This window comes from Pelophylax lessonae, assembly GCF_965119305.1.
Source record: "Pelophylax lessonae genome assembly, chromosome: 13".
Classification (NCBI taxonomy): domain Eukaryota; kingdom Metazoa; phylum Chordata; class Amphibia; order Anura; family Ranidae; genus Pelophylax; species Pelophylax lessonae.
This window is the reverse complement of record NC_138780.1, coordinates 29,304,137-29,324,903: the sequence shown is the minus strand read 5'-3', so window position 1 is coordinate 29,324,903 and position 20,767 is coordinate 29,304,137. Positions and strand designations below refer to the sequence as shown.

At 42.5% G+C, this 20,767-nt stretch overlaps 1 protein-coding gene across 1 annotated transcript in view; it reads left to right on the top strand.

Moving 5' to 3' along the window:
• The window catches only part of ARHGEF11 (Rho guanine nucleotide exchange factor 11), a 375,726-nt gene that overhangs the window by 208,819 nt on the left and 146,140 nt on the right, over positions 1-20,767 (top strand). The window contains exons 6-13 of the mRNA XM_082275008.1: positions 1,021-1,070; positions 4,701-4,758; positions 9,164-9,339; positions 9,426-9,497; positions 11,759-11,878; positions 14,360-14,414; positions 16,002-16,078; positions 19,295-19,429. Coding sequence (XP_082131134.1) covers positions 1,021-1,070; positions 4,701-4,758; positions 9,164-9,339; positions 9,426-9,497; positions 11,759-11,878; positions 14,360-14,414; positions 16,002-16,078; positions 19,295-19,429 — 743 coding nt within the window. The remainder of the gene's footprint in view (positions 1-1,020; positions 1,071-4,700; positions 4,759-9,163; positions 9,340-9,425; positions 9,498-11,758; positions 11,879-14,359; positions 14,415-16,001; positions 16,079-19,294; positions 19,430-20,767) is intronic.

The window sequence follows — 20,767 nt, the reverse complement described above, 5'->3', positions numbered from 1 at the left end:
TTGATGGGGACTCCAATGTAAGGGGGAACTCTGATGGGGACCTCAATGTAAGGGGAGACTTTGATAGGAGCTCTGATGTAAGAGGGGACTTCAATGTAAGAGGGGACTTTGATGGGGGCTCTGATGTAAGAGTGGACTCTGGCGGGGACTCCAAAGTAAGGGGAGACGCTAATGGGGACTCCAATGGGGGTTATGATGTAAGAGTGGGCTCCAGTGTAAGGGGTGACTTTGAGAAGGACTCTGATGGGCTCAAGTTCATCTGGAATCTAGTTTGCTTTGTTTTAGTGTTCTAAATGTTATCATACGGATTGTAGATTAAGACTCCGGTCACATCTCTGGAAGTGGCTCCCCCTGTAGGTCAGTGCTGTTCCAGCAGCCACAACCACCCTCATAGAAAAATATACTGGATACGTGCAGGAGCCATTAATCCTTATGGCACTCCGCATTCACTGGAAACCGCAACCGCGCTGCACTTTGAGTTCCCGTGCGGATAGCGATCCCAGAAATAAGGCAGGGACCTTTTCCTTGCTTTTCAGGAGACAAGGTGGCTCATTCAAGTGAATGGGCTGCTGTGCTGTGAATCAAACCTTCACTCCAGGTAAAACTTTGTTCATTCATATTTCTTTTTTTCATTTATAAAACTTGACTTTTTTTTCGCCCTATTTATGTTATAAAATGAGACCCTCTTACTGAAAAATTTAGAGACCCCTGACATAGTGCATTGGTTTAAATTGCTCTTACACTTGCTTTAACCCTCTGAAGAGTGTTCTGCGGTGGATCGCTTTTCAGGAGGCGTTTGACAGGCAGTGACCCCCAAAGTTATGTTTATCTGGGGTTCTGCCTACTTGCTGCATGCTTGTCCCGAATCGGTGACTCTGAAAACTTGGAAGCTAGAGACAGCCAGGAAACTGGCACTTCCTAAAGCAGTCACAACCCTCGTATTTCTTTTATGTCAGAATTCCAGATAGATCATCAGAAATGTAAACTGATAATGGCCTTTTCTCTTGTTTTCACGTGTAGGTGGCGCTGCGATGCGGGCAGGTGTACAGGAAGGTGACCGCATTGTGAAGGTAAGGGTTGTTGATTTACAAAGGCAGACCTTCTCCTTTCTTAACACAGGCTAGAGCCCGGCAGTGTGGGGAGTTTGTTTGGTTGGTCAATGCACATAAAAGGGGAGGGACATGGGGAAGATCTGAACAAGAAGAATCGGGTGCCGCTTCAGTTCCCCAATCCTGGTATCACCAATGACTCTTACTATGGGGGTGCCGAGAAGAAAGGAACCTGTCCGGCTCAGAATACACTCTAACAAAAGCAAAGTACAAACTCTGCATACCGAACAGAAGCTCCAACCTGGCCACCCGTCCAACGCGTTTCGCCACAACCACAGGAATTAGTCCTAGAGGAGGGGGGGGGGGGGGACTAAAAAAACAGGACCCAAGAACTCCATGCAGGGATGCTAATTGTATCTAAAACAAAGAAAAAAAATATGTTCCAGCTTACTTGTCCTAAAATGTGGTGGCTGCAGTAGTTTTCTTTAGGCTGACCACATTTTCTGCAAGTACAGAAAATAGCTGTTAGAAATCAGATTCTACGCTCACATGTTTTGAACTAAAATCTCAGTGTTAGCTTTCCCAGCTATCCTTTGAGAACTATACAACCCCTCATCCCTATTTAATGGTTTCTTCTCCTTGCTCCAAGTGTCTAAATGTAGCTGCGGGGGACAAAAGGAACTAAAGTATGTGCAACTGGTGGTGCGCCATAAAGTGAGCCTATTGCTTTATCCAGTAAAACAAGAGCACAAAATCACTTTAAACTGCCATTTTGAGTTTTTACAATACTAAAACATGCACGCTTAGCCAGTATATTACTCTTGGTATTTATATAGACACCATCATTCCCTACCATGACGATAGAAAATTGTACAACCACTGACATCAATGATGGGGCACTATTCCTTCCACTGACACCAATGATGGGGCACTATTCCTCCCACTGACACCAATGATGGGGCACTATTCCTTCCACTGACACCAATGATGGGGCACTATTCCTCCCACTGACACCAATGATGGGGCACTATTCCTCCCACTGACACCAATGATGGGGCACTATTCCTCCCACTGACACCAATGATGGGGCACTATTCCTTCCACTGACACCAATGATGGGGCACCATTCCTCCCACTGACATCAATGATGGGACACTATTCCTCCCACTGATACCAATGATGGGGCACTATTCCTCCCACTGACACCAATGATGGGGCACTATTCCTCCCACTGACACCAATGATGGGGCACCATTCCTCCCACTGACATCAATGATGGGACACTATTCCTCCCACTGATACCAATGATGGGGCACTATTCCTTCCACTGATACCAATGATAGCGCACTATTCCCTCCACTGGTAACAAAGATGGCACACTATTCCGCCTACTAATACCAACGATGGGGCACAGCTCCTTCCACTGATAAAAACGATAGGGCACGATTCATTTTTCTGATACCAACAATGGGACATTATTCTCGATTCCTCCCACAGATACCAAAAATGGGGCACTATTCAAAATAATGATACGAATGATGGGGCATTATTAATTTCATTGATACAAACAATGGGGCATCGTTACTTCCACTAATACCAACGATGAGGCACTATTCCTTCCACTGTCACTAACGATGGAGGACCATTCCTCCTACTGACACAAACAATCCCACTGATACCATTGATGGACACACTGTTCCTCCCTCTGATACCAACGATGGGGACACTATTCCTTCCACTGTCACAAGCGATGGAGGACCATTCCTCCCACTGACACAAACAATAGGGCACAGCTCCTTCCACTAATATCAACGATGGGGACACTATTCCTCCCACTGATACCAACAATGGAGACACTATTCCTCCCTCTGATACCAAAGATGGGGACACTATTCCTCCCACTTATACCAACGATAGGGACACTATTCCACCCACTGATAACCAACAATGGAGCACTATTCCACCCACTGATATCAATGATGGGAACACTATTCCTCCCACTGATACCAATGATGCGGCACTATTCCTCCCACTAATACCAATCATAGGGCACTATTCCTCCCACTGATACCAACGATGGGGGCACTATTCCTCCCACAGATACCAACGATGGGGACACTATTCCTCCCACTAATACCAACAGTGGGGCACTATTCCACCCACTAATACCAAGGATGGGGACACTATTCCACCTACTGATGCCAACGATGGGGACACTATTATACCCACTGATACCAACAATGGGGACACTATTCCACCCACTGATACCAACAATGGGGACACTATTCCACCCACTGCTACCAACAATGGGGACACTATTCTGCCCCTTGATACCAAAGATGGGGACACTATTCCACCTACTGATACCAAAGATGGGGACACTATTCCACCTACTGATACTAACAATGGGGCACTATTCTGCACACTGATACCATTGATGGGGCACTATTCATTTTTCTGGTACCAACGATGGGGCACTTTTCCTCCCACTGACCCCTGTGATGGGGTTTTATTCCTTCCTCTGATACCAACAATGGGGCACTATTCCTTTCAAGAACACCAATGATGTGACATTATTCCTAACACTAACATCCAACAATGGGGCACTATTCCTTCCACTGATACCAACGATGGGGCATTATTCTCGATGCCTCCCACCAACACCAAAAATGGGGCACTATTCCATCTAATGATACGAACTATGTGGTACTATTCCTTCCATTGATACAAACAATGGGGCACCGTTCCTTCCACTGTCACCAACGATGGAGCACTATTCCTGACACCAATGATGGGGCACTATTCCTCCCACTGACACAAATGATGAGAAACTATTCCTCCACCTGATATCAATGGCAGGACACTATTCCTTCCACTGATACCAGTTATAGGGCGCTATTCCTTCCACTGATATCAGTTATAGGGTGCTATTCCTTCCACTGATATCAGTTATAGGGTGCTATTCCTTCCACTGATATCAGTTATAGGGCGCTATTCCTTCCACTGATATCAGTTATAGGGCGCTAATTCCTTCCACTGATATCAGTTATAGGGCGCTATTCCTTCCACTGATATCAGTTATAGGGCACTAATTCCTTCCACTGATATCAGTTATAGGGCGCTATTCCTTCCACTGATATCAGTTATAGGGCGCTATTCCTTCCACTGATATCAGTTATAGGGCGCTATTCCTTCCACAGATATCAGTTATAGGGCGCTATTCCTTCCACTGATATCAGTTATAGGGCGCTATTCCTTCCACTGATATCAGTTATAGGGCGCTAATTCCTTCCACTGATATCAGTTATAGGGCGCTATTCCTTCCACTGATATCAGTTATAGGGCGCTATTCCTTCCACTGATATCAGTTATAGGGCGCTATTCCTTCCACAGATATCAGTTATAGGGCGCTATTCCTCTTTCTACTGACCACAGGTGACCTGTAATTTTTTTACTTTCACTGACCACCAAGCCTGAGTTTTGAGACCTCTGGTCTAGAGAATAGAATAATGACTAAATCAGAAGCTTATCAGGAGATTACCCAGATCTCAGAAAGATGCCATAGCTCCCGGGCTGTGGAGGTAATTCCCTACAGAATATGAATAAAATCTGCTAATTTAGCAATTTTGTCAATTTTTTTTTTCCCCACAGGTAAATGGCACTTTGGTTGCAAACAGCTCTCATATCGAAGTGGTCAAACTCATTAAGTGTAAGTACTATTTAAAATTATCCTTAAAGTAACATCAGTGTTGCCTGATACTCTGGAAAATTGGCAACACTTTTTAATGAATGCTGCCATCACTTCATAATCATGAATAGAATATCAACAGATTTTTTGTTTTTAATTTGCATTTCTGATGCTTTCCTTCCACTGCAACCAGCTGCATTGTGTCCGAGCTCAATTGACAATATTAGAGCCTAACAACTGCTGAATTTTGCTTTTATTATTTAAATATAACAATTAATTATATGACAAGTAAAACATTTACCAGCTTATAAAAATAGTATCCTAAATGTACAGTCATCTATAATCGGTTATCCATGTATTTGATCCAAAACCCTTCACCTTATATTATTAATTTGGAGATTGCAGTTTTTGATGACAAGTGTTATCATTTTTATATTTCTTATATACAATATACCCTATATTTTAAATTTTATTAACCTTTAATATTAAATTTAACATTTAATTTAACATTTTTATTTTAACATAATTTTTAGTTTTTATTAACATTTTTTTAACATAATTTTTAGTTATGTTATTACTGCCATCATGGTTCTGTTGTTGGTATTATTGATAATATTAATAAAAATAATATTTTCGATTATCACTAGCAATAGTCATTGTAAAAGTAGACTCTTTTTAATTAAAATAAAAAAGATGATATACTTACCTTCTCTGTGAAATGGTTTTGCACAGAGCGGCCCCAAACCTCATCTTCTGGGGTGACGCCAGCGATTTTGGCTCTTCTTCCTTTCTGAGTGCCCCCATAATAAGCTGCTTGCTATGGGGGCACTCGTGCAGGCTCAGTCCCGAGCTGGGCTGTCTGCATCCATAGACACACAGCATGTCTCTGCTCCCTCCTTATAGGATTTGATTGACAGCAGTCTGAGCTAATGGCTCCCACTGATGTCTCTGAGCCTGTGAAGGGGAAGAGAGAGAACAGCACTGTTGCTCTTGGACACAGCGCTGGATTGATATTGGGCTCAGGTAAGTACTTAGGGGGGCAGGATGACCATGGAGGTTTTTTACCTTAAAGCGGAGCTCCAGCCCCCCCCCCCCCCCCCCAACAAAAAAATTAAAGTCCGCAGCTACAAATAATGTAGCTGTTGACTTTTAATATTAGGACTCTTTCCTGTCCAGGGATCCCACGATGTCGGCACCCCAGCCAATTTTTCAATCGGTGCTCGGGTGCTGTGCCGCTTCACTGCCGGTACCCTACTGCATGTGCATGAAGCGTGCTGCGCTTTGTAAATGGCCTGGCGGCGAGGAAAGGAGGCGAGGTAACCCGGAAGTGGGGGCAGGTACTTGTCAAAAACAGGTACCCGTTCCCTCTCGAAAGGTGCCAAATGTGACGGCGGAGGGGGGGAGGAAGCAAACAAGCGGAGCTTTCCCTTTTCGGTGGAGCTCCGCTTTAATGCAGAGAATGCATTATAGTTAAAAAAAAATCCTTTAGCCTTTACAACCACTTTAATGTCATTATTGTAAATAATATTGTTAGGAGTATTGTTGTTATAATGTGACACTGATCCCCATTTTTACCACCATTATCATTTAATTAATATCTATTTTATTTAAATTTTATTTAGCCTTTCTGGGATCCTCATTTTTACCACCATTTTTATTTAATTAATATTTATTTTATTTAAATTTTATTTAGCCTTTGTCAGTATTTGATCTTATACCCCAGTTTTCAGAATCGTGTGTTACAATGATGTGTGTGTATATATATATATATATATATATATATATATATATATATATATGTATGTATGTATGTATGTGTGTGTGTGACTGTATATATGTATGTATATATATGTATGTATGTGTGTATATATATATATATATATATATATATAATTTTTATTTTTTTTGTTGCATTGTAGCCCTAGTGAAGGAGGCTGAGCTCCAGTGCCCGATATGAGTTGGCTTTGTAAGCAGTTTGTCATTGGAATAAACTTATACCTAGATTTAAATATCACGATGTTGTGCTTCAATTCCAGATTCTATTATAAAGTATCATCAGAGTTGGCTTATAGTCTGGAGAAATCGCCTTTATAAATTCATGCTGCCATTGCTCAGTAATCAGTTGAAAGATATCAGTAGCTTTGGCGCCTTTACCTTTTTTTTTTTTTTTATCTCTGGCGCAGTCTTAGGCTGCAACCAATAATTGCATAGGAGCTACATTGTGTCCTAACTCAAATGACGGTATCAGAGACTAACTTTCCCTGGTCTATTGCACAGACAGTAATAAAAACATTTCAAGAAGTTCTCAGTCTTCCCCACTCTATTAAAAAAACATTTCCCACGCTGCTAAATGTGTTTGTCTTGTGTCCCCACTGAAGATATTTCCCATCACGTCTTGCCCTGACAGGAGGTTGGGAGTTTTGAATCTGAAATCAAAGTACCACACCAAAATATTTGAGTTTAAAGTAAAATTTTATTCCAAACCTTAATTGAGTATGAGTCAACGCGTTTCATGGGGCACACAGTGCACACACTGCCCTCCCTTTATCAGGGCTACAACATAACTAAAAATAAAAATAGTGATTTGGCAAGTATAACTAAATAAGTCCTGTTTATGTACTTATATAATGTACATATATACACTGTTGGAAGTAACCCCCCCCCCAACAGGAACACAGATGGCATTAAAAAAAACGGATAAAGGTGCTAACCCTTCACCCCCTGTTCCAAGGTTTTGGCTGAAGCTGAGCTTAGAGCAGAACTAAATCCATTGATCTTACTGTTTCCAGAAATACCATGAGTGATAACTGTCAGAGTTGGTTGCACTCTCAACCAAACTGTCAAGCCATCAAATGGCTGGTGTCATAATTGATCAAATAGGCAGCACCAGGGCACCTGCAGATCCAGCAGAGGCAAAGATGGCAGCTTCCATGGCTGTAAACGAGAAGAGGGTTTAATGCCACTTTAAATCAGAACTCAGCTGGACCAGGAAACCGTAGTACTTTTTTACATTTTTGAAAAGCTGGATGACCAGGCAGTCTTTTGTAGCTCACAGATTGCATTAGGCTCCATGTACAGTGGGTATTGAGCCCCAATGGATGAGGCTCTGGCTTTAAAGTGCAGATAGAAGCCATAGGTGCATCGTCCAGCCCCACTCTCCCCATCCTGTTCAACTCTGCGTATCATGGTCTTGAGTCAGGCTCAGAGACCAGCTTTAGCAGTAGAGAGGCACCCACCAACCAGCTGGATAAGTATAGAAGCAGGTAACCCTGGCAGATGACATGGGCTCATCTGAGGCATGACATCCAAGTACTACTTGGTGTTCACCAGTGCCCCTGATGCTGGAGATGTGTTTTGCTGCGTGTTAGTGCCAGGTCGCAGTTTTCAGGACCAGGAGGTGAGCAGGTCGGGGTCTGGTAGCAATATAGCAGGTAGGGATCAAGCGGAAGAGCAGTAAGAAACAAGCCAAAGGTCGGTATCGAGTGGTTGCAGGTTGGGATCAAGCAGAAGCGTAGTTGAGGAACAAGACCCGTCGTGGTGAGTAGTAGCCAAGATACAGACGGTAGCAGAAGTGACAAGCGAGATATCTCCTGGAGAGAGCACAATAATCTGGCAAGCAAAAAGTGCAGCGACCTGGCTTAAATCGGGAAGTTCATAGAAGGAGCAAAAGGGTTCAAGGTTCAGCAGAAACAAGGCAGTATTGTCCAATGGATGAGACAGGGTTCTGTCCAGCCTCTCATTTGGCTCAGCAATAAGAGACATTGCCAGGCATAGCAGAGGTCGCAGGTTCAGACCTGTGTCCTGACAATGAGAGACTGAAAGATGCTGGATGGTGCACATACTGTCCTGAGCTTTAGTAGCCCTCTTTAGTGCTTTGTCCAGCTGCAGTAGCTGTCAGCCTCCCAAAGAGTTTTACAGGCTGCCAGCAGTGGGGCTAGAAGGTGCACCTGAGCCTACCACCTGCACCTAAATGCCAGAGCCTCATGTACCGGGCCTTTTTTTATTTTTTACTAGCTTGGAATTTTGTATTTTGCAGATCCTCTGTTCCTTGTTGCTTGTCAATGGAGCCACCCACCACATTCACCAGGCAATAGTTAAGCGTGTGGCAGGGTGGCACCCTCCAAGGTCAAGTCAATATTCGCATATTACGATTTCATGTTCCCAAGGCAGCGGAAAAAAATTGAACGTGCGATTGTCTAGATATTTAAGGAAAGCTGAGGAATTTTCTATCTTGGAAAAAAACAAAATAGCCATTAAAAGTCTTTTGACCATAATTGTGTAGGCCATGCGGTCACAAATCATTTTGTTTGATGAATAAAGCTAGTAACAAAACATGGAACTTTATGTAGTCATTTTCCAACACCTACCTAGCCTTTGCAACTTTTCCCTTGCTGTTTACATATCCATTTCCTTTCTTTTAAACCAGCCGGGACCTACGTTGCACTCACACTGCTGGGTTCTCCTCCGCCCTCCATGGCGACATCCGGTTATCAACATGACCACAGCTCCTCTGTATCCCCCCGGAATACCTGGTCTTCCCCTGTCCCGCCTCCTCCCCCTCTTCCCCCTCCCCAGAGGATCACAGGGCCTAAACCACTACAGGTAACAATGAGGGAAACCTTTGGGTGACTTTGTGGATTAATTGTTTATTTTTTTGGAATTTTCTAACTTGTGTATTGTTGCTGCAGGATCCTGAGGTCCAGAAACATGCAACCCAAATCCTGCGCAATATGCTGAAACAAGAGGAGACTGAGCTCCAGGTAGGTTGTAACATCTTTTCTGAAGGGTCTTGTTTTTGAAAAAAAAAGACTTTTGTGGCTTTTTAAAGCAAGGATATCAGATCAACATTGATGTCACATCACTTCGTCAAACTCAACCTATCCAAAACCAAGCTCATGATATTTCCTCCCCTACGTTCCTCTTCCCCTGATTTCTCTGCCAACATCAACGGCACAACTACCAACCCGTTCCACCCGTGCCAAGGTCCTAGGTATAATCCTGGACTCTGAACTATCCTTTCAGCCACACATCTAGCCACTGTCCAAAGCTTGCCGCCTCAACCTCCGCAACATTGAGGGGGGATATGATATCAATGTACAAATACTGTACTGGCGACCCTAGCATAAGGAACAAACTATTTAGAGTAAGGGAATACAATAAGACACGTGGCCACTCACTAAAACTAGAGGAAAGGCGGTTTAACCTTAAAGTGCGTAAGGGGTTCTTCACTGTAAGAGCGGTAAGGATGTGGAATTCTCTTCCGCAAGCAGTCGTATCAGCGGGGAGCATTGATAGTTTCAAAAAACTATTGGATGGACACCTTAAAGACCACAACATACAGGGGTATACAATGTACGGTTAAAAGCAAACACACACACATAGGTTGAACTGGATGGACTTGTGTCTTTTTTCAGCCTCACTAACTATGTAACTATGTAACTATGTAACTATGTAACTATGTAACATCTCCAAAATACGTCCCTTCCTAACCAATGATACCACAAAGCTTTTAATCCACTCCCTGGTCATCTCTCGTCTCGATTACTGCAACTCCGTTCTCATTGGCTTACCTTTAAAAAGACTATCCCCCCTTCAGTCCATCATGAACGCTGCTGCCAGGGTCATCCACCTTGCAAACCGCTCTGTGTCTGCTACCCCTCTTTGCCAATCCCTCCATTGGCTGCCACTCAACCAACAAATTAAATTCAAGTTACTAACCATAACTTACAAAGCCATCCATAACTTGGCGCCCAGCTACATCACTAATCTGGTCTCAAAATACCAACCAACTCATTCTCTTCATTCCTCCCAGGACCTCCTGCTCTCTAGCTCCCTTATAACCACTTCCCATGCTCGCCTCCAGGACTTCTCCCGAGCTTCTCCCATCCTCTGGAATGCTCTACCCCCATCTGTCCGACTATCTCCTACTTTGTCTACTTTCAGACGATCCCTGAAAACACATCTCTTCAGAGAAACCTATCTGGCATCCACCTAACAACTGTACTTTTTTTTTTCTCCATCAGCCCATCCCCCACAGTTATTACCTTTTAGATTGTAAGCTCTAATGAGCAGGGCCCTCTGACTCCTACTGTATTAAAGTGTATTGTATTTGTACTGTCTACCCTCAAGGTGTAAAGCGCTGCGTAAACTGTTGGCGCTATATAAATCCTATATAATAATAATAATAGAAATCACTAATTACATCCAATTAATTATTTTACCTCTCTCCATTGCAGTGGTAGAGCAGGTAATCTATAAATGGAGTCCCTGACACATTATAAGCTATTGTCTCCATCATTAGGTGTTAAAAAGGAGCAGGTGTATTTTTACCACCCCCTGATTGTCCAAAGAAAGTCTAATGGCTCGTTTCCACTGAGCGTTATGGTACGGTTCGGTACGGTACGCTATTTTTGCCGTTTCCATTGTGAATGGTACTGTACCACTTTTTTGGTACCCTTTCGTTGGGGTACCAAGCACATTAGTACCGTACCAACAGGGTGGAGCTACACTCTGTAGAACTTTGATTGGTTGACAGAGAATCGTCCATCACAGCTTTCCGGCTACACCACGCCTATCATGAAAGGGTACTATTGGTAGTGGAAACGCAATGTGTACCGTTCCGAACCGTACCGTACTGAACTGAACCGTACCGTACCACTCAGTGGAAACGAGGTATAAGTCAGCCAAAGAAAGCCTTACATATGCAACGCATCATGGCCTTGGCAAAGTTAACTCTGCTTGCCACGTTGACAGACGGCACCACCTGTCGAACTCAACTATTGAAGTCAATGGGACCACAATGCAAACACTTGGCTCGCAAATTTCACCAGTTATTTAGTTCTATTCGGAATCACCGTTTGGTTAAAAAAATAAAAAGAAAGAAAGAAAGAACTTCGTTCTGGAGATGGCAGTATTGCTTTCGGAGCACCTAGAAATGGTCGTTCTTACACTTTTCGCTACTTACAGCATTTGCTTGATTTTACTTCTTATTAAATTACTTCTTCTTTTTTTTTTCCTGCAGACACTGTGTGAAGTTTATAACAGAACCCCAAATCCCAGTCTACAGGAGCAGATAGAAGGGGCCAGACGGAGAGTCTACCAACTGCAGCTAAAGATTCGCCAAGAAACAGCGGGGCCTGGAGTAAGTACAGGCTGCTGATCTAGATTGCGGGGCCATCATTGTCTGGGAAATTACTCAAGATATTCCGGAAAAATTGCCAATGTGCTGTCAGAAAGGCTGGTGTGTGTGTGTGTGTGTGTATATATGTGTGTGTGTATACGTATATATATATATATATATATATATATATATATATATCTCACTGATCAGTCATACCATTATCACCACATGACCTGTTGAGATATGGACTCCACTAGACCTCTGAAGGTATGCTGTGGTATCTGGCACTAAGCCACTAATAGCAGATCCTTTAGGTCCTGTAAGTTGTGAGTTGGGGCCTTTATAGATCGGACTTGTCTTTCCATCACATCCCACAGATGCTTGATTGGATTAAACTCTGGAGAATTGGGAGGCCAAGTCGACAGCTCAAACTTGTGTTCCTCAAACCATTCTTGAATTCATCAATCCAGGCCATCTTCTTCCATTGTCCATTTCTGATGTTCACGTGCCCGTTGTAGGCGCTTAAGGTTGTGGACACGGGTCAACATGGGTACCTTAACTGGTCTGCCTCTACGCAACCCCTATATGCAACAACCGTGATCGTGATGCACTATGTGTACTGACAACTTTCTATTAGAACCAGAATTATTTTTTTTAGCAATTTGGGCTACAGTAGCTTGGACTACAGGGCCCCATGTGCATAAATGAGCCTTGGCTGCCCATAACCCTGTCACCGGTTCATCATTTTTTTTCTTTCTTGGACCACTTTTGGTAGGTCTTGACCAATGCAGGTTTGGAGATACTCTGATCCAGTTGTCTAACCATTACAATTTGGCCCTTGTCATGGTTGATCAAATTACATTTGATCAAATCCTTACGCTTTCCCATTTTTTTTCTGCTTACAACAAACAACTTCAGAGACAACAAACATGTTCATTTACTGCCTAAAAGATGCCACACACTTTCAGGTGCCGTTGTAACGAGATAACCAATGTTGTTCACCTAACCTGTCAGTGGTCATCCACAGTGGTGTGTGTGTGTGTTTGTATAATTGTAATAGAGTAACTATGTGATTCCTATATTGTCCCCGCCACCTAGTGGCCACAATACAATTTTTTCTTGATTGAGGCATTTATGGGAAAAAACATGTATTATGGCCACTAGGTGGCGGTGACAATATAGGAATCACACATAACAGAGAAAATATGGCAATTTTTGCCCTATTTGAGCCAATGTTTGTCACATCCACAAAATTATCCACTTAAGCCCAGGAAGATTTTAACCCCTTCCTGACCAGGGCCTATTTTGCGATTCGGCACTACGTGACTTTAACGGACAATTGCGCTGTCGTGCGGCGCTGTACCCAAATGAATTTGACGTCCTTTTTTCCCATAAACAGAGCTTTCTTTGGGTGGTATTTGATCACCTGTGCGATTTTTTTTGATCATGCGCTATAAACAAAAAAAAGAGCGACAATTTTGCAAAAATAACAATATTTTTCAAATTTTTTTATATGAAATTCCCCCCCCAAAAAAATGTAAAAATCTAAATTTTTTAACATTTTAGGCCAATTTGTTTTATGCTACATATGTTTGGTAAAAAAAAATCGCAAAAAGCGTATTTTAATTGGTTTGCGCAAAAGTTATTGCGTTTACTAACTAAGGGAAAGATTTTTGTCATTTTTATTGTTTTTTTTTTTAACGAGTAATGGCGGCGATCTGCGTTTTTTTTTTTTTGCGGGACTGCGTCATTGCGGCGGACAGATTGGACCCTTGACTGACATTTTTAACATTTTTGGGGTTACCAGTGACATTACTACAGTAATCAGTGCTATACCTATGCACTGTTACTGTAAAAATGACACTGGGAGGGAAGGGGTTAACTTTATTGGAGAGGGAGGGGTTAAGTGTGTCCCTAGGGGCGTGATTCTAACTGTGATTGGATGTGGCTTTGTGTGTAACAGCACAGATCAACGGTCCTACATAGCAGGACCGTATGATCTGTGCTGTTACACAGAGGAGAATGACAGGCGGCTTTGTTTACATTAGCCGCCTGCCTTTCTCCCTCTCCACCCGACGATCGCGAGTGACCGGCGGACATCGGGTCCGCCGATCACACGCGCGGGCTGCTTAGGGAACGAGCGGGGGCAGGAGCTCCCAGGCTAGTGACGTACCGGTACGTCACTTTGCCTGGGAGGGGCTGACCGCCGCCGTATATAGTCGGGCGGTGGTCGGCAAGTGGTTAATTTTTAATTCTTGGCCCGTAAAGCAGTGTGATAAATATCATTGACCATACAATAAGTTACTATGTTTCACATGACAAACTCCGTTTTTCGAACATAAAGTAATATGCATGCCTTTCAAAAATATCTAATGTGACATATGGGACTGAAGATGCCAGTGTTTGGAATTTAGAGTGCCAATCCTTGTGGAATCAAGCTTACCCATTGCAGTAATCTTTCCATCAGTTGTTTTAAAATATTTTTTTTTCTTTTCCATTCAGGATATACTGCGTTCTTACAGCGACTGCAGCTCCGTGGGATGCAGAATACCAGAAAGTTAGTTCATTTTTGTTTTCTTCTTTGTAAGGGATAAAGTTAAGGGTCACTGTCATATTTTTTTCCATTCAGGGCAAAGTTAAGGTTCCTCCCGAGAGGCCACCCAGCTAGTAAAGCAAACATGTCGAACACAAGGCCCGTGGGCCAAATCTGGCCCTCCAGGCCTTATCAAGTGGCCCTCACACCCAGTTCTGCAGCTGGAACATGGTGAAACTCCATTCTACCACCACCAGCTCTGGTCCTCCACTCCCCGCTGTCATTTGCAAACACAGTAGCTCCCAGAAGTAACAGATCCCTGCACACTCTAATGGCAGGGACAGATCTCCGGAATCTGAGAGACAGAGAATGACCTCTTTGAAAGGTGAGGCAGAGCCACCTACACAGGTAGGTACTAGAGCCAGGCCAGGTAGGAAAGAGAGATGCAAGAAAGCTTTGGGAGGGTTGGGTTACACACTGTGCATAGTGCAACCCTGAACCTTACACTCTGAACCTAATGCACTCCTGAACTCTGCACTCTGTATGTAGTGTACCCTAGATACAACTGGCCCTTTGATGAAATTGAGGTCCCTCACTACCTCCTTGCTCCATCACTCCAAGACATAGGACCAGGTGCATTGTGCAGGCAGCCCCTGTTCAAGCCTAGGGGAACAGCGAGCAGCTGCATGGATACAGACACTCGTTCCAATGTGGTGGGTGCAGATGAGTGTCTCCCAATGCAAAAACAATATGGATTCTTATAGTATTTCTGATGTTTAATTTATTTATGTATTAGTACACAACTTGGTCACTTTTTCTTATCTAATACCGTGATTCATCATTTTGCTTGGAGATATATTTAACCACTGGGATCCCTTTTTAGTTATCTTAGATTTATGAATATAGCGCCGATTCATCTTTACTTTCATAAAGGATGCCTGTTATACTCACAAGGGGTTAATCATCTGCATTGTGTAAAAAGGCTGTTGGATTCTGTCTTCTCTGATCCTCCCCTTCTTTTACTGTCCCCCAATCCATCTGCTGATAACACATAGTCTATGGCAGGGATCCTCAAACTACGGCCCTCCAGCTGTTGTGGAACTACAAGTCCCATGAGGCATTGTAAAACTCTGACATTCCCAGACATGACTATGGATGATGGGAATTGTAGTTCCGGAACAACTGGAGGTTGAAGACCCTTGGTCTATGGAGTTAGGCTGCACGTGCTCAGTTTTGTGTGTATTGCTATATAGTTTTTTTTTTTTTTCTTGGGAGAGTGCATGTGATTAGCACAGGGCCAATCAGCTCTGTCCAGTTTTCAGGGGTCCTGTAGCCTCATAGGACAGTCAGAGGAGAATGAAAACTCCTCCTCCAAGACTGATATATACTGCTGATGAGAAAAGGTATTTAGCAGTTTATATTTACTAAAATATTGCATTTCCATTTTCTGTGTACTGTGGGAGACCAGATATAGTGAATGCAGGGTGCTGGGTTTAGTAACACTTTAATATGAAATGCAATCAGAAAACAGGAACATTTGTTATAGTGACATCTATTTACTGTATGTATTGTTTCTTTGTACATCCTGTGATAAAAGTCTGCTTTTTCTAGGCCGTCTTTCTGTGGACTCACAAGATGGTGACAGTGGCTTGGATTCTGGAACGGAAAGGATACCATCTATTAGTGAGGTGGGGCAGATTAATTGGTGGATTCTTTATTTTTTTTTTTTTTTTTTTATAATTGTTTTTTTATATTTTTAAAGGTGAACCCTAAACATGTCATTTTTCTCCATTGATCCACCTTGGCTCAGTATAAGTATCCATATTTGATGTTCAGAGATGCTGTAAATCACTGTAGTAGCTTGCACTACATACAAAGATAGCCACGATCTTCTAGGTCATTGATGGTGGACCTTGGCACACCAGATGTTTTGGAACTACATTTCCCATGATGCTCATGCACCCTGCAGTGTAGTTGAGCATCATGGGAAATGTAGTTCCAAAACATCTGGGGTGCCAAGTTCGCCATCACTGTTCTAGTTTCTTTGTGGGCATCTTCCCCAATGCTAATTTGATCACAGGGGCTGCCCGCTTGACACCTCCACCATTAAATGCCAGACATTATCTAATTGGACCAGGGGGAGATTGTAACCTCACCCCCTCCTCTTCACCACAACCAGTTAGGAGACCTCTTGTATTCATTGAAAAAAGGACAAGGTGTTCTATGAATGGCAGCGTTGCCAAGCTAGTGACCCCCTGTGGTCAGTTTGCAGAGGGAAAGATGTTGGCACAGAACCGGGAAGATTGCTGCTATTCCTGTATATAGTAATGACTACTACATCGATTTAAAGCATCACCAGCGGCCCTCTGAATATCATATGCATACTTAAATCAAGCCAAGATGGACCCTTGAAAAAAAAATCGAATTCTTGGAGTTCAACTTTAAATTCCTGTTTAGATTGCAATATGCTTTACTAAAAAATAAATGATGATTTTGTTTAGGATGACCGCTGTTTGAACTTTAAGATAGGTGGATTCATTTAGAGATTGGATGGATCTGGAAAATGTATCTCTCTTTGGTTAATTGGACCATTTAGATCTCTTTAAGATCCGTGGCGAATGCCGTAACTCATTAGATCCATGGCAACTGCCGTAACCCATTAGATCCATGGCGAATGCCGTAACTCATTAGATCCATGACAACTGCCGTAACTCATAAGATCCATGGCGAATGCCGTAACTCATTAGATCCATGGAAACTGCCGTAAGTCATTAGATCCATGGCGAATGCCGTAACTCATAAGATCCATGGAGACTGCCATAACTCATTAGATCCATGTAGACTGCCGTATCTCATTAGATCCATGGCGAATGCCGTAACTCATTAGATCCATGGAGGCTGCCGTAACTCATTAGATCCATGGCGAATGCCGTAACTCATTAGATACATGGCGAAGGCCGTAACTCATTAGATCCATGGCGAATGCCGTAACTCATTAGGTGCATGGCGAATGCCGTAACTCATTAGGTGCATGGCGAATGCCGTAACTCATTAGATCCATGGCGAATGGCCTAGCTCATTAGATCCATGGCGAATGGCCTAACTCATTAGATCCATGGCGAATGGCCTAACTCATTAGATTCATGGCGAAGGCCGTAACTCATTAGATTCATGGCGAAGGCCGTAACTCATTAGATTCATGGCGAAGGCCGTAACTCATTAGATCCATGGCGAATGCCGTAACTGATTAGATCCATGGCGAATGCCGTAACTGATTAGATCCATGGCGAATGCCGTAACATTAGATCCATGGCGAAGGCCGTAACTCATTAGATCCATGGCGAAGGTCGTAACTCATTAGATCCATGGCGAAGGCCGTAACTCATTAGATCCATGGCGAATGCCATAACTCATTAGGTCCATGGTGAATGCCGTAACTCATTAGATCCATGGCGAACGCCGTAACTCATTAGATCCATGGCGAATGCCGTAACTCATTAGGTGCATGGCAAAGACCGTAACTCATTAGATCCATGGCGAATGGCGTAACTCATTAGATCCATGGCAACTACTGTAACTCATTAGATCCATGGCAACTACTGTAACTCATTAGATCTATGGCGAATGCCGTAACTCATACGATCCATGGAGACTGCCATAACTCATTAGATCAATGGTGAATGCTGTAACTCATTAGATCCATGGCGATGCCGTAACTCATTAGATCCATGTAGAAGGCCGCAACTTATTAGATCCATGGCGAATGCCGTAACTCATGAGATGCATGGCGAAGGCCGTAACTCATTAGATCCATGGCGAATGCCGTAACTCATTAGATCCATGGTGAAGGCCGCAACTCATTAGATCCATAGCGAAGGCCGTAACTCATTAGATCCATGGCAAAGACCGTAACTCATTAGATCCATGGAGAATGCCGTAACTCATTAGATCCATGGAGAATGCCGTAACTCATTAGATCCATGTCGAAGGCCGTAACTCATTAGATCCATGTCGAAGGCCGTAACTCATTAGATCCATGGCGAAGGCTGTAAGTCATTAGATCCATGGCGAAGGCTGTAAGTCATTAGATCCATGGCGAAGGCTGTAAGTCATTAGATCCATGGCGAAGGCTGTAAGTCATTAGATCCATGGCGAAGGCTGTAAGTCATTAGATCCATGGCGAAGGCTGTAACTCATTAGATCCATGGCGAAGGCTGTAACTCATTAGATCCATGGCGAAGGCTGTAACTCATTAGATCTATGGCGAAGGCTGTAAGTCATTAGATCCATGGCGAAGGCTGTAACTCATTAGATCCATGGCGAAGGCTGTAAGTCATAAGATCCATGGCGAAGGATGTAAGTCATTAGATCCATGGCGAAGGCTGTAACTCATTAGATCCATGGCAAAGGCTTAGATCCATGGCGAAGGCCGTAACTCATTAGATCCATGGCGAAGGCCGTAACTCATTAGATCCATGGCCAATGCCGAAACTCATTAAAAAAAAAATGTATTTTTTCTAAGAGATTAACGCCCGTATTGCCAGCTCCATCTAGTGGGCTGTATCGTTTTCTGAAAAACCTCAATGAGAAAACTATACTGCATTTCGGTCACTAGATGGAGCTGAAGATACAAGCACTGATCCCTTAGAAAAATATGGGAAGTTTTGTTCAACTTGAACGAATGCCACTGACATTCGGGCAATAAATGTTTTATAAATAGACCCCATAGTCTGCAATACTGCAGGATCTGAAATATTTAGTTTTATAGTGCACTATGTACATTATCAAACTATTTTTTTGTTTGTTTTCTGGTAAAGAATTTTTTAAATATGTGTTTCAAATTTATATTTAACGTTTGAACTGGAGCCTCCCTATAAACAACATGTTTTTTTTTTTTTCCTCAGTATTCCATGAATCGAACCTCTGTCCTATCTGATCTGGGATTGGACAGTTCTCATACCTCCCCAGTCATCTCTACAAAGATTTTCCAGCACCGGCGGCAGGGCTCGGATACCACCTTCATTCCAGGAACAGACCAGGTACAGAGAAGGGACAGTGCTATCGGTGGGGGTGCTTTATGGTGTAATACTTCTGTAATATAGAATTTTATCTTTTTAAAAACATCAACATTTTTACTAAAAATAAAACCGCAAACTGTGCTTAGTGAAAAATAAATAAATTAACTAAATTTAAATAAACAAATGAAATGGGCGGCACCGTGGTGTAGTGGTTAGCACTTTCACCTAGCAGCAAGAGGGTCGCTGGTTCAAATCCCAACCACAACACTACCTGCCTGGAGTTTGCATGTTCTCCCTGTGCCTGCGTGGGTTTCCTCCGGGTACTCTGGTTTCCTCCCACACTCCAAAGACATGCTGGTAGGTTAATTGGATCCTGTATAAAATTGGCCCTACTGTGTATATATGTGAGTTATGGACCTTAGATTGTAAGCTCCTTGAGGGCAGGGACTGATGTGAATGTGCAATGTATATGTAAAGCGCTGCGTAAATTGACAGCACTATATAAGAACCTGAAATAAATAAATAAATAAAATAATAAATCAATATTAATACTGCAAATCCTAAATTTCTACATGTTAACAATACATATTGCGCTGCATTTTATCCCTTCAGTAATGTAATAAATTCAACTATAAAAATACCTAATAAAGCAATAAAAAGAGGTCTAGGAACCACATCCCTTGACTTTAAACTTAAATACGTAAATAGACGATGGGATTTTTTTCTTTTTATTCAATTCCTCTTTATTTAATTTCTTGATTTTACCCATATACAACATTTCCATACAAAAGAGAAAAACAACATATATAACAATAATACAAACTTCGATCCCTCCAACCCCCCCCCCCCCCATCCCCCAACATTCATTTAACCTATCCTTTTATTCTTTTTTTAAAATAATTTAACCACAACACAGATATACTATCAATTTACAACCTGGGGTAGCGTTCCAAGGACATCAATCCTTGCTCGCCATATTTTTTTCAAATCCGATTTTATCCCCCGTTTCTTATAAATAATTTTTTCCCCTCACAATTGTATTATTTATTTAAAAACAATAAAAAAATTAGAAAAAAAATTAAAGGAAAAATGTAAAAAAAAAAAAAAATTTAAATAAAAAAAAAAAAAAGAAAGCGCCCCTGTCCCCTTGTGCTCGCATACTGAAGGGAACGCATACATAGGTTGCGTCCGCCTATGTAAATTACGTTCAAACCACACATGTGCTGCATTGCCGCAAACGTTGGAGCGAGAGCAATGATTCTAGCACAAGACCGCCTCTGTAACTCTAAACTGGTAACCTGTAAAAACGTTTAAAGTGTAGCCTATGAAAATTTTAAGTACTGAAGTTTGGCGCCATTC